General features: G+C 35.9%; 1 protein-coding gene across 3 annotated transcripts in view; it reads right to left on the reverse strand.

Moving 5' to 3' along the window:
• The window catches only part of TTC7B (tetratricopeptide repeat domain 7B), a gene marked incomplete at both ends in the record, with an annotated part of 122,961 nt that overhangs the window by 13,214 nt on the left and 93,966 nt on the right, over positions 1-15,781 (reverse strand). For all 3 annotated transcript variants that reach the window (XM_079536814.1, XM_079536813.1, XM_079536815.1), the window contains one exon: positions 10,647-10,849. In XM_079536814.1, the coding sequence (XP_079392940.1) occupies positions 10,647-10,849 (203 nt within the window). The remainder of the gene's footprint in view (positions 1-10,646; positions 10,850-15,781) is intronic.

Here is a 15,781-nt window from a genome sequence, read left to right on the forward strand (position 1 = left end):
AAAGAATCATAGAATCATAGAATCACAAGGTTGGAAACGACCTATAAGATCATCCAGTCCAACCGAATGTACAAAACTACATTCAATCTTGGAAACTGGACAATGATAAGTATTTATAGTATTTTGAGAAACTTTAGAACTTCTCTTTCTAGATTATCACCCATCAATCACAGAGTGAAGCAGTTACGGTTTGCTATGTCCTACCAAACTAACATAGGATATTACACTTCCATAGGAAAAAGCTGGCCTGAAAAGCCTTACTCAGACTATAATGGTAATATAATGGTAAATACATGAACAAACAAAATTCCCAAAGGATATTTACAATATTAGTTCTTTGAATCCACTCATAAGAAAACATGCAAAGGTTATATATGTGTTCAGAAGTGTTCAGAAGTTCACATTAGGGACTATACTATCTTCCAAGTTTCCCCAGAGGTCAAAAGAAAGCTCAGCTCTTTTTTCCAATACAGGCAGGAATCTGATTTGAAAGACAGGAGAGCACATCAAAGCATAGACCTAAGCAGAGTATCTGAGAAAAACTAGCAACTCATTATAATGAAAGGAGCAATTCTTTTTCCTTCAGGCCTCAAGAGCCTTCAGGTTTAGTGCTGTTTGAAGTTGTTTTGTCTTGAACTTTGAACTTTCCACCGAAAAATAAAGTAAGATAAGAAAAAAAAGATTTATGAAAGTAGTTTACGTTCATAGCCTTTACTGTAACATGGTGCCAAGTTTAACTGAACTCTCAAAACCAGATCAAACATGAATCAAAGTGCTCATGCCACAGATAATACCAAGTCTACTGTCCAAACCCATTGCTTTCATCAGCCACCTCAGCTGCAATGATTTGGGGAATATTGCATTCACTGAGCAAATCTAAGTGAACGTTCACCAATTCTTCCAGAAAGGAGGATAGTTGGGGAACATAAGATGTAAATTGACTGATTTATTATTTAAGACCATTAAAAGTTCTGCAGTGAATATGAAGCAATGGCCTCATTTGACTCTGTGTGATCTGAAATGGCTATCAAGGAGCTACCATGTGTCCCTTTCACTTCAACTGCATGCAAAGACAGTAACTATTAAAATATATATATACACGTATATATATATGATATATATGTGTATCATTTTCACTGATAAACGATCATCTAGATTTTAATAGAATGTCCACCTATGACAAAAAAATAAATTTAAATATCCTAAGGGAAAATCCTCCTAAATTTCTGCTAAGCACTTGGCAAGGAAAAACCCAAAGACAACCCCCTCAGACTCCCTTCAACAAAAGTACCGATGAGGCTGTCCTGTCAAGATTAACCGATACAGTGGAGATCCCCATGGAGAAAATAATTTTCTTCAGAATTCAAATGCATTGGAAAGAATAAGCATGAGAATTAAACATGAGTCTCATGAATGTAACGTACAGAATTAGAAATCAGAAGGCTAATATCATATTTATAGGTAAGTTGCAGCCTCTGAATCTCATTTTCCACATTTCTTGACAGGAAATAAATTACATAGACTTCAGAGAAAAGTACAGATTAAACTCAGTAAGTTAATCACTCAAAGCTGTTTTGAATACAAATACTGTAACCTTTTAAAGATATCTAGGCTTTAGATTTTTAAAAACCCTAATGAGCAAAAGTGATTTCCGTAATTGTCTTATGATCTGCCATGCCAACTGCCTTTGTTGCCAAACTGTCTGCAGCTGTTCAATGCAGCCAGGTACAATTTTACTTCTCTAAACTTGCCCAGATGCTTAATAACAGCACTGTTACCAGTTTACCAGACACTGGCTTGCAATAACAGTGTAGATGTTAATGCTGCATCACTTCATAGCAACAGCATAAAAAGATCCCTTGTGCTCAGCAGAAACCCAAATTAAAAAAGCATCCAGACTTCTGAAATGGAAGAAAAGGAATTTTCTTTTTAAAGCCAACATAGAAACAAACAAACAAGAAATTGAATGAGATCCAGATATTTTGAGAACTGAATTATCTCTATCCTAGAAAAGATAAATAAAAGAAATAAAAAAACTGGCTAGCAAGTTGATAGTAGAGCCATCTTTACTATCAACAAGTGATTTACTACTTGCATGTCAGAAAAAAAATGATTACTTAAGTTTTCTTAAATAACATGCAAGTCCTTAGAACAAATGTTAAAGAAGGAAAGGTAAGCACTTGCGTGATAGGGAAAAGTAGAATAAAACACAGCGTATGTTCATCACTGGTGACTTAGCCCAACAGTTTATTTGATTACTGAGATGAATTGCAAATGAAAAATAAAACAAAACAAAACAAAAGAATGGTCATGGTACCAAGCTGCTGGAGTTCAAGGAGTGTTTGGACAAAGTCTGCCCTACTGAGAAAGCAGGAGACAGCACCTTTCTGATCAACAATTTATTACTCCGTTACCGTTTATTTCTCCTCATCCCAAATATATAGTCTGTTATGAAGAATAATGAAGCAAATTGATCAAACCTTAGAATGAAATACAATTTTAGAGTCAGATGAAATACGCTTCAAATTTTCCCATGGAGCTAAAGCTAACTGAAGTAATTGTTTTATCTATTAGTTTGATTACCTGTGATAAAAAATTCCTGACAAAAAAATTCTGGCACTAAATTTAAAGACCAATTTCTTATTTCTGCCTAAAATCAGATAGCTACTAGAAAATCCATCTATATTTAAAGAAATCTAATATTGGAGAAATTATATTATACTCTTCATACATCTCCCCCAAGTGCAAAGTTCACCTTGTCTTTAAATCATGGAATCATACAATCATTTGAGTTGGAAATCATCCTTAAATGTCATCTGCTCCATCTCTCCTGCAATGAACAGGGACACCTCCAGCTCGATCTTGTTGCTCAGAGCCCCAAACAGCCTGACCTTGAACATCTCCAGGGACAGGGCACCACCTGGGCAAACTGTGGAAGCATGAGCAGAACTAAATACAATATTGACTGGTAGGGAAATAAAACTCCAGTAAATGGAATAGAGGTCTTAAAATGAAATTTAAAATGAGATGGGCAGGAGAAATAAAGAGACAAAAAAAAAAAAAAAAAAAAAAAAAAAAACCACTGGGGATTTGCTGAGAAAACTCTTTACCAGAGTAGATAACTTATCTGTCAATGCTGCTGCTTGAGACAACCCTGGCCAAAAGGAAACATTCAAAAAAATTCCTTGAGGGATAGTTGCTTCTAGATCTCTAGTTTTGTACTAAGGTGGGCCATTTTCTGCTTGAGGCGTACAAGATAAAGCATTTTTACAGACAAGCAGTCACAGCTCCCAGCCAGAAATAAAAGTTCATCGTCATTGACTAGGTATCTCTTGGTTCTCTTTAGAACAGTCTGCTTTGACTATGGCTTATGCCAAAATAAGTCAAGGCTTTCAGAGATAGATGTAAAGCAAAAAGCATAAGGTGATTTCATCAGTCCATTGAAACGCACCTGAGAACTGCAAGAGATTTATAGCAAAATTTATAGCGATCTCCCATGCAGTTTCACAATAATGAGAGACTTGACTAAAGAGCTGAGTCCCAGATGCTTTGACAGAAGTGCTACACCTCTCATTCAGATTACAGTTGATGGTAGAATTTAATTCCATTTCACTAGTATGCAAAGTAATGCTGAGAAAAGAAAAGACGTGAAAATGATTTCATATCTTGCATATTTTTCTGCAGTTGGTGAAATCTTACCTACAGAGTTCTGCAACAGAATCTTTCTTGGGAAGAGGAAAATAAAATTCTTTTTATTCACTTTTTAAAATTGACTTTAGTTGCTCTCTCCAGCCCATTCCATATCCTCTATATTGCTCCCAAAATAAAAGTATTTATAAATGATAAGAAATTATGTCATTAGTTGCCAGCTGTTGACTACAAGCAGAAGTCCTTAGAGACTAAAGGCAAGTGAGCCACATGTACCAGGTGCCAGGCAGCTTCTTGCTGTGCAAGTTCTCAGCTCCAGCCGTAAAGTAATACTTTAATATATTCAATAAGTACATGAATGACCAGGGAAGCAAAATAACCATAATTAGCCCAGCTCATACTTCAGCAAAACGACCTAATTTAAGAAGTGTTTTGCAAAGCAATTCTCATACCAAAAAGCAGTTGCAAAGAAAAAATAAAAACAACAGTTCTGAGATCTATGCAAAAAGGCGCCATCAAGTACCCATGAGAAGGGATGCAAGAGACTATAGAGGATAATAGAGTGTAGCACACTTTTTCAAATTCTTCCAGACCTTCACTTATTTCTACTTTATTCTTTCTTTGTTTAAACACAAAAAACATAAATATCACAAGCAGCTGTTAGTACTTCAATGACACAAGGTCTCCTGGCCATATTTAGTGAATCTAGAGACTACTGACATTTTAGTTCTATCCTATGAGTCTTACTTGGTACTTTTTTCCACAAGTTAAAAACTGTTGTTTTTATCTCTTCTCCATCCTCTTATGTCATCTGTAAATCAACAAAAGGCATGGGAGAAAGAACAAAGATTACACTGGATATCAACAAAGCCCAAGTGACCATAATTTTGAAACAATCAGATATTTGCAAGGTAAGGAAATGGAAACAGAAAAACTTGAAAAGTAAATTTTTCATTACATTGTGATGTTTTTAACAGCTTGCTGGTATGTTCATCATCTCTACCGGGTACTGTGAAACAGTGAGGTACCTTCCATGTAAAACTGTGGTAAAAATATGTTAAGTTACAATGTTAAGCTGTAATATTTGACATAGCTTTGTCTACTGAGACATCAACGTAGATCGTTAGGCTATCCTTGAAACTTCCCATGAGAAAATGATCAGGATAGATCTGGAAGCTCCAAAATTTAATTTGTGAAGTTTCCAAACTGAGACTTTTCAGTTGTGTTGTTTAGCGATTGACATTTTTATATGGACATTCCCCAACTACATCACATGAACAATCTGTGCAATGAGAAGATAACTCAGAGCATAACTGGCAACATTTTGGAATCAACTGGCCATTCCTGTAGTATGCTTCAAAAAAAACCACCAACAAAAAACCCAAACACATATCATTAAAGCTCTAGTATCTAAATTGCTGTGAAACCAAGCATGTAAAAATACCAGGCTGTCAACAACAAAAAGGCATCATTGTTAACTAACTAGCTGTCACAAAAAAAGGCCAATTTTATGGATCACGGGGTGCTTGCAATGCTTACAAAATGGTAATCAACAGACAACATGGCATATGGCCAGGCAGCACCAGACTTTCACACTGTAAAGACAGTAGAACATATTCAAAATAATAGGAAGGCAGGTTTGTAGTACAGAATATATGTATACATACATGTGTATATTAGATATGCATGTAAGATGACTGAAGAGCGTTAAGAAAGATAGTGATCTTTGCACCTTCCTTCCATTACTGCTGATTTACTGTGTAATTCAGGGTGGAAAAATCAAAAGCTATGTTTCATAGGTTTTTACCAGTGGTAATGTAAAGGGAAGCCTTGAGTATTTGGAAGACTGTTAAAAGAATATGTCCACAAACAAATGTTCCCATCATTTTGTCACAGAGAAATCATTTCTTCTATTTTCAAACCTTGTCTCATTCTTCTTCAACCATTACATGCATAAATATGCAGTTAAAAAGAAGATGAACGAACACTAAGATTCAGCATTAGCATTTAGCTCTATCATGATCAATTACAACCCAAACTACCCACAGGACCCAGCACAATGTGCTTGAGACAAGTCTATACAGACTAACCACGATTTTTATAGTATAGTAGCTTTACACTGAAAATCATATGTTTCAGTGAGCATTTCCCAAAAAAAGTCCTTAATAGAACAGAGTATTTCCCCAAAGGAAAAAAAAATACTTCAGGTGGTAGTGTTCTGTTTTTCTGTTCTTAAACTCTCCCGATTCCTTCAAAGGGGGTCTGAGTTCACATCTTTACCATCCTCTGCAGTTTTTCTTTCTTTCAGGCAGCACAGCATCCTTCAGACTCATAAGCATGTGTAATCCATACCTGCTGCTTGCTTTCTTTCAGACAAAGTATTTTGGGGTTGAAAAAAAAGCAAGATAGAAATCAATAATAACAACGTACTTGTAATTGAGATGTAAAGTGCATATAGTTAGCATAAGGCATCTTTAAGAGACCTGACACATATAATTAAAGAGAACTTTAACAGTGTGAAGAACATAATCTTTAAGGTGTTTTTTTTTAACTAATTTCTACATGAGTAATTTTGGATAAGTAATTTCTCTCCTTCTGTTTCAGTTTTCTGCTCTTAGAAACTAAGCTACTAATAGGATTAACTGGAAAGTGCCAAGATGAATTAGTTAATATTGAAAACAAATTCTGGGATTAAAATGATATACAGGTGCCAGAAAAATAATTTCATGTAAAAGCTGCATTTACCTAAGAATTTTTCAGCCCAAGAGAGGATACAGAGATTTGTTTCCTGGACAATGAGTCGAAATATTAATTGCCATTTCAGGCACTACTGAATGATGGTCTGTTTCAGGACTTCTCAGACGTCATCAGTAAGGGTTACTTTCCACAACAGCACTCTGACTACTGGAGATAAAAGTCTGTTTATTCCTTTTTCACAAGGGAGGAAAACAGTGACAAAAGCAGGAAGGCAGCAGTAAGGCAGAAATCTGGAGGTGATGATAAAGGATAGGGAGAATAGAGAAAGTTGCTCAAAGAAATTCTTTGCCAAAATCAGGCAGGTAACAACCAAATATGTGTGACATTCAGTTGAAGCGTGAAACATCATTTTTCAGTTTCATCATTTAACACATTTTAAATTTCAGTGGGTTTCATAAAGAGTTGTTTGAAACCCAGAACAAAAACTGAAGTATTTCAAACCTTTTTAACACAGCTTTGTTCTGTTTCAGAGAGTTTCTTCTACAACCCTTAAAAACAGGAAAGGAGGCTGCATTTCTTCAAGTGCATTGCTGCCACACTCTAAGTACACTTAAGTGATACTGATGTTGCTGCGTCAGTCTTTACATCTTGCAAGAGTTAGATTTAAGTCCAATAGCAAGCTGGCATAGTCCCAGGCTTTGAGAAGATTTTAATTAATGACAAATAGTAAAAAAAAAATTGTATCTGAGAACAAGATGAAAACTGCATAACAGAATGCAGTTAATGAATATATGGATATAAACATTAACTGTATGAGGAATAATTTAGATGCAGAAGCAACTAAAGAGAATTTTAACAACATTTCCCTTTGAAATAACTAGTTCCTGTTATTCAACTGACTGAATTGGAAGCACACTTTGGAAGAGACTGAAAGAGGAGCATGAACACAAACACACTGCCCCCTGCAGCCAGGTTTCTGTTAGAATACATCATGCCTTACGTAACATAATCCAAACAATGCGATTTTCCAGTAAGTTTAAGTGAGCACATAACACAGCTAAACAAGAATCACATTCCCACAACTCTGTGTCATGATGTCTTAGGCACTTCACTAAAAAGGCAAATATTAGCAAGAGTTAACCTCTCTTTCTACACCTTCCATTGTATCATTACTGTTCACCAAGGAAACACTTTCCCCCACTCTTAACAGCTTCAATTTCCACACCATTGCTCATCCCTCCTGTTTTTCTTACTCCTCCATTTCTTATTCTAAACCAGTTAGAATTTCTCTTTTCCTAGAAACTTGTTTCTAATTCACTGACACTTTCATTTTTATAAGCACTGTGATCTCTTTTGTAAGATGATCTTACCATTCTTACCAATTCAAGATGTTTTATCTAGCTTATAGACTACTAGATCAAAAAAAAATTCCATGAATTAAGTCAAACTTCGAAAGAGGTTATCAATGCTTTGCAAATTTCAGAAACACTATCAATGGACATTAAAGACAGTAGCTAAAAAGCCAGGTGAATCAGAAGACAAAATAAATAAATATCTGTTAACAACTAGTAAATGGTTTCATTTATGAGACAAATTTTGATCAGATCTGAGGTTTCAGGTGGTGACTCAGATTGCTTCATTCTTGGGTACGTTGGGAAGGATAGAGAAACCAGCAAGCAACATAGCACTTAACTCACACCCTGCAGAAGGACCAATGTCTGAATTAATCTAGCCAGAATCAGAATAGTGTGCTGTAGGAACCCTGCTACACTCCAGAAGTGAGATTATATCAATTAAAGCATCCTTCTATCAGTTGATGATGAAGCTTTCTCAGTAGACTAAACAGAGTTAGAATCAAGAAAGTTGCACTGGAAAACAGTAAAGCTTGTAAGTTTTATTTATCATCCCAAGTTCAGTTCATTATCCTAAGCCAGAGTAATGTATCACTAAAAGGAGACTGCAAAAGGAGAAATTGTGTATATTCCCAAAAAGCAATTATTTTTCTCCTCTGGCCAACTATACAGAGTATCTCAAATCAAAGAACCATGTTAACATCAAAAAATTCTCAATTTAAATTGAACCAAGTATCAGGTGACAATCATTCTAAAATTGTAATTAGAAGAAAAAGAAATCATAAAAACTGGATCCAAGTTTTAACTATTTCAAGTATGCAACTTGAAGATTTAGGCCTGGATGTGAATGGTACACGTGAGAACTTCCTGGACCATCCATTCGTCTCATTTCTTTCTTATCGTATTTTATAAATTAAGCCATTATGACCTATAACTGGTATTTGTCAAACAATAAATAAATAAATAAATGCAGCTTGTTAAACAAACTTAAGCTCTAAGATAAGTGGTACACTGAAACAGTAGCACTGCACACAAGCACTGCAACAGTAAACAGTGTAAATGTCTTCCTCAAAATATTTTTGTAATTGTCAGCAGATAAGAACAATGCAGATTCCTGTACTTCTCCCTACACTGAATGACACAAACTGGTATTTTTAAAAGTGTACATCTCTAATATTTGTATCTAAGCAGCATAAATCTCTCAGCATAGATTTAGAATAATATCTTAATACAGAAAATGTCTAGAGAAACAGGAAAAGCTTTTAAAAGCAAGATTTTAAATTATGATAATGCTTAAAAAGAATTCAATTTGTTTAAGTGAATAGACTTCTTCCAGACTGCATGTATTTGTCCCAAACTGAAAAGACAATAAGAAGATATTCCAGTTTAAAAAAAACAGTATTTTTCGTTTCTCAAGTCTCTCACAGAGCTAATAGAGTAATGAGTGCTTGCAGACTTTTTATTACAAGGTGGATTCAGAGAGGAGCAAAAGCTACTCATAAAAATGTAAGCCTTCATTTTCACTGTACTACACTGGTTTAAGGTTGACTGGTTCAGGCTTTGCTTTCTTGAGAAAAATTAACCTCTCAGCATTTGTTAGTAGGCTCATATATAGCTGAAAAAGTGAAACAAAAAACTTCATCTGCACTGCCTTCCTATCTGATCTTTTGTCTCATATGTTCCCCTTGGGGATGCATGAGAAATTTCTGTGAATAATTCACAAGTGCCTAGGCACAAACCAGCTTATCCCACTCAACAAAAACGTTGAGCAAGAGATGCTGCTTTGCTGGATGAAAGAGAAACTGTCCTAGTGGAGTAAGAATAAATGTGTGAGTGTGTATAAAATTATATAAACAAACATGTACAGTCATACTGGGGATGGCACCTTTGTAATTAAAGATATACATTTTTTTGAGGACATGATAGATTCCTACAATTCAAAGATCTAAGAAATCACATAGCTTGAAGGTGTACATTGCCTCATGTGAAGAATTCCACTTTTAGACTAGAATTAGAATGACAGGTCTTCCCTCTCGACCACAATGCCCAATTTTTCTGATACCATCCACTTTTATTTCCTAATGGCCCCAATATCTACGATTCTATGAATATTAGGTAGATGCAAATAATTTCTCTTTCCTGCAGTCTGTTAGGATGTAAATACTCACAGTCTCCAGATCCTTTTCATGCTCTATGCACAGAGAAAAGAATAAAAAGCCAGAAAAGATTGTTCTCAAAACTATGAGGCTGCTCCAAAAGTAATGCTTCATTGCATTATTAACAATGCTCTATTATGTTTGCCCATAACGTCAGAGGTGAATGTTGGTGGTGCAGCAGTAGAGGCTGAACTTTCCCACCAACATTCCATTACTTTTCATTGCCATGTGATCAATGGCAGCAGAGGGGCAGTCTGACAAAACAGCATCTGACATGGGAGCACGTAGGAAGCAAAGGGGTGTTCCTCCACACAGAAGAATTATACAAAATTCTACCCACTGATATCCATTTATGCTAGTTGAATGTTTATGGAGATTAAACAGTGGATTAAACATAGTGAAGCAGTGGGTGGTGTGTTCCAGTAGTGGTGACAGAAGATCACCTCCGCTGGTACAGATTTTTATGACAATGGCATGAAGGCTTTTGCTCACTGCCGGCAAAAATACACAGCTAATTGGTGGTGACTGTGTTAAAAGTAGTTTTTTATAGCTGGGAATTTGTTCTACCAAGAAGTGTCATTGTGCTCTTTGTATCTGCTGTAGTTTCCATGGACATAAATAGGAGGCATCACTTTCAGAGCGACCCATGTATTTTGATAATAAGAGTATAGATTCTAATTAGATCTGCAACTCATATAAGCTATGTGGCAGCCATACCAAGTTTGTTAGGGTTTTCCTATCCAATATCACTAGTGGCAACAGAAGAATCTACCAATACGAACTCAAGACTTACCAGCCGCTGCATGCTTTTCACATGAGTAGGACTAATAGATAAGGCCTCTTCATACCAGCGTTTGGCTTCATCAATATTTCCACGAAGTTCAGCCACCTGACCTCTCATGTAAAGCACATAGTGAGACATTGGGAAGAGATTAGCTGCTTCCTGGGTGCATGCAGTGGCCTCAGCAGGCTTCCCAATTCCTATGTAGACTTCAGCTGTGGAAGGAAAAAGTGAAGACCAATGAATGATTCCTGCATCATCATACCATGACCAGATGAGTTAACAAGTGCTTTGTCTGTATGTATTGTTTCATAACAGGCAAAGGCCATTTTCCTCAAGAAATTTTTCAGCTTACGAGAAACTATTACATAAATTGTTTTAAATGGCTGCTTTAAACACCAGAAAACCCTCTGTGGTCTTTTTTAAACTCTTTGTGGTTATTTTTAAATGAAGTCTGTGATTTTTTACTTTATTTTTAAGCATGAGTGCTGCAGTATTCTGATATAATTAAAGAACAGTAAGCCCAACACAAAACTACAGAGATCCTTACAGAACGTAAGAACATGGTACTAATAATGGGCTTATCTGAATTCCATATCAGCCATCAAGAAAGAAATAGCAATTGCTCCAATTACCAATTGTTATAAGTCAAGTCTGGTTCAGCATCCTATTTCAGAGCAAAAATCTTTTTAAAGAAATACAATGCATTTGATGAGAAATGTTTCCTAGCTAAGGTGGCAGAACTGTGAAACGCTTATTCAGCACTCTGACAGAACTTTGTTCAAATCTCATAGATACAAAAGGTGTATTTAATTTAACATAAATCACTCCTGAAGAAAGCATGGGATAGCTTGACATTTGTCTGAATCAGACTGCTTCCGAGTTAAGATACACATTTCTTCCATCGTAGTACAGACCCAAAAAAACCCGAGCCTCAAATTGTATGACTGCATTCTATTGTATCACATTGTACAAAAGAAGTCTTAGATATTAAGAATTAAATGAAAATACTCATTAGAACAGTGAGGCCAGCTCCCCCTGTTCAGGACACACTTCTTTCACTACCCAGTGTAGGGTGTCCCTCTTGGGTTAAAGGCTGTGAGATCAGTATCTCACACCACAGGAGTGGATTTTGAGTTGAGGTGAACCTCTGGCTGGGGTTGACGCTGGTCTGCCTTTGAAGGAGCTTCCTTCTGAGATAACTTTTGCATCAAACAGATTTGCTAGTTGGTATCTGTTATTAGTCAACTTCAGTACAGTACAGTGTATCAACTCCATGCGATATGTTTATATTTTTATCTCTTGCTAACATCAGCATACATACATATTTCTATTTGTTAATATTTAAAATCATAACCCATTTATAACAATGACAAGAAACAGACTTGCAGTATTAGATTAAAAGTCCTATTCATTTCCTTGCTTCTCACTGATATCTGTAGAGTTGCTGGAATAATTACTGCTTTTCACTTGGAGACCTGATCCTGGTGATGAAGAAGAGACATTTTTACTACAAGAGCACTCTTTTTTTGTTGCTTGGATGACTCAGTGATTTCGCAGAACGCATTCTACCTAGCATAAATAGTATACCCACGTGGACATATGGATGAATGCAGTGCATTTTCAAAAGCAATTTAATAAAATTCTTTTTCATGGAAAAATCTCTCAACTACTCTGAATAACTAACACACAAAACTGCAGATCCAGAAATGGAACCAGATTTAGTCAGAGATGGCACTACATAACTGGAAAATAGCAAATCTGGAAGATAATGAAGATATAAAATTTGGAAATCAAAAGCTAATGCTGGGAGAAATCCATTTTTCCTTGGATTTTACTATTCTAACTGTTGGTAGACTCCAAAATTGAAGTTGTTGCCATAATCTGAGAATAAAATGTGAATTCTACTGTGAGGTTGTTTCACTGTTGTTATTTGTTTTTGTTTTATATATACTTATGTATATATCTGTATATATATTTAAAGCTCTAAGTGGTTCATTTCTGAAGTGCTTTTCCAAAATCTGCCTGTCAGTATTACTACAAAATGAACAAGATTTTAGTGGGAATAGAATACACTATATTATTGTAGTGCAATCCACTTGGCCTCTCCTTGTTTTATTGTTTCTTCTCCAGTATCAGACTTGAAACACTTTAAAATAAACACTCCCAACTTGCCAATGAAAATACTGTTAGGAAAAATGTAATTTATATGTTGTGATTGATTTAAGACAAAAAAACCCACAAAAACAAAACAACAACAAGCAGCTTATTCAACACCACCCTGAAAGCACTTATGAGCACTTATGAGATCTGTGGTTCATACTTTCAGTTGTAAGGTAAGGGAGATGGAAGCAGAAGCATAACACAAGGCATGCACAGAGACCTACTGGAACAGTCTATAAAAGGTGCTGAGTAAAAGCTATAAAAATCAGCAAATAACATGCAGAAATTAATCATCTACTTAAGTCATTTTTATCTGCTACCACAACAACTGAAAAGTAAAAAATACGCATTGTTTGGCTAATTTAACGGACTGCAATTGGAACTTTGTGTTCCTTGAGAGGATACAAGTAGGGAAGCAACTCGGGCTTTTCACACTAGCCAGTGCAGGTTACAACACTGCTTATAAAGATACTGTTCTGCAATATAGCACAGTAACTTGACAATTATTAAAAAGTCTCCCTAAAATGTAATTATTTAAATAATTCCCTTCTGTACAAAGGTACTTCATGTTATGCTGCTATGATTCTGCCAGACTATACACTGGCCTTCTCCTATACAGTACCTTAAATCCTAGGGAGCATTGGAAAACTATGAAAGAATGAATAGAATGTGGAACTTCTGGCTAGCTGTTAAGCATAAGAGTTAATCTGAGAAATTTCTGCATCCGGAGCTGTTTCTTTCAGGATAATTTCATGTGATGTATACAAGACAAAGTACATGCCTTAAAATACAGAGCAGTTTATTTAAAATAGAAATTACTTCAAGCTGAGAAAAAAGTTACAGAACAACATGGTAATTTCAAATAAATCAGTTGCAGAAAACTGACAGTGCCAGGTGACTCCACAGGAAAATTTCAGAGAAGAGAAACAGTTTGACGAGAAACCAGATGCCAAGGCTGACGTTCCACTTCTCAGCATCTGCTCTCTACACTCAGAGAATGTCCTCAAGCCCCTCTGAGCTCAAACCCTTCCATCATTATGCTTCTATTTTACTGGCAAAACAATCTACTTTTCAGTCAAGCTCCAAGCATTGCTGAGTTCAGTCTTGACACATTTCTCAGAGCAACCATCACAGCCATTGGTAATTTAGGGTCGGATCTGTTTCTAATATCATTACACTGAAGAATGTACTAAATGCAAAAGTTTTGTTTTGCTTTCATATTCAAAATAAGTCTGAACCTCTGCTTTTACATTGTCTGCCCAGAGATGAAAGGCTGAAAGAGTTCATTTGTAAACACAAGATGAGAAATCTAAAGCCAGTTACTGTCTGCAAAATCAACTTCTTCAGACTGAATGCCACATTCATTTATACTCATGACAACTGGAATGACAGTTTATATCAATATGAAAAAATATTTTCTCTCCCTCCCCATTGTATATAATATTTCAGGTAAATACATGCCTCTAAAACTTATCTTGTCATACCTGCTATTCAGGTATAACTTCTTTGTGTCTCTATAACCCAACATCCTCATTAAAAAAAAAAAAAAGAAAAGAAAAAAAGAAAGAAAAAAAGCACATTAAAGATTTTTCTCTCCATTAAGAAGTAAAACAATACATATCTATGCAGGAAGCCAAACAGTAAGCATGGCATGATTTTCAAAAAGCAAGCAATTTCCCAATGGTAAGTCTTCATTTTTATTTAAAGAATGTGTGTTGCAGGTTAGGTGTTAAGTAATCTTATGGCAGCTTTCTATGAAAATATCCCGTATACACAGATGAAGATACCTTTATCTGATTTCTATGGTGCTTTTTGGAATAAACTTTACTCTGAGTGAATGTTTCTACAGGAAAGAAAACTTCTCTGAAGACTGACAGCAACTGTCCTTCATTTCCTGCTTGATTTTTGCTTGTTTGCTTTTTTCCTTTCATTAATCTCTACAGACAAAGAGTTAGGGCACTCTTTACACTTCGCTGTGTCCTTCCTCTGGATCTTTAGTATTTATTTTGCTCTGCTCCACACTTCACTCCCACTTCTCACCTACGCTTCCTCCTGCTGGGATGAGACTATGGCCTACAGGCCATGCTCACACAGATAGGAATTTTTAAGAGAGGAAAGTGAACTGTGCAACGCAGCCGAAGACCAAGCTGCGGACTACAAAGAAATCAGCAAAGAGCATCCCTTCTGGAGGAAATAGCAGCAGTCATTTGTGTGGACTGAATGGAATGAACTCTGTGGAAAGATTAGGGATTACAGCATTGCAGATGCTAAGAGTTACTGTAGATGGCTATCTGTGTTGGTTTATAAATATTTACAATCAGAAAGGCCATGATGCAAGGCAGGTGACTACAGCATGCCTTGGTAAGCCCCGTCCTGTTTTTAGTCTGTGTGGCCTTGGAGGAACATTCCCTCCCCAAATGAGGTCAGTTATCAATCACTATCATTGTTCTCCCCAATCTCCTGTTGGCATCTGGAGTTTTTTTCCCCTGAAACAGTAATTAATAACTGGGAGCCATTGCTCTGTAATGACCTTCACATAAAAGAATTGTTAATGAAAAACATGTAAATTAAAATGCCAAGAAATGCAGTACTGTATCTAGAATGTAAACAAGAGTATTTCTTACTAAAAGTAATTCCCAAATGATTTGAACTCCAGCACTTTGGAAAATAATATACAACTCTTCCTGACAGAAAGCTTAGCAACACATATACAAGATGAAATATATCTTGGAGTGTTTTTAACACATGGTTACCATTCACAGTAAACATGATAGGAAATATATCACGGCTATACAGTATACAGTGAATATAATGAAAAAATAGTTCTGTCACTGAAAAATGCTCGAGTCTGAGAGCAGAATTAAATAAAAAGAACAACTGCTGATTGATTTCTGAGTAACACTTTTCTGCTGCAAGTATCAATCAAAACAAATACACAGTAATAGTGTAACATTGGTAACAGTGTAAAAATACATACACTGCGG

The sequence above is a fragment of the Tetrao urogallus genome, assembly GCF_951394365.1.
Source record: "Tetrao urogallus genome assembly, chromosome: 6".
NCBI classification, from domain to species: domain Eukaryota; kingdom Metazoa; phylum Chordata; class Aves; order Galliformes; family Phasianidae; genus Tetrao; species Tetrao urogallus.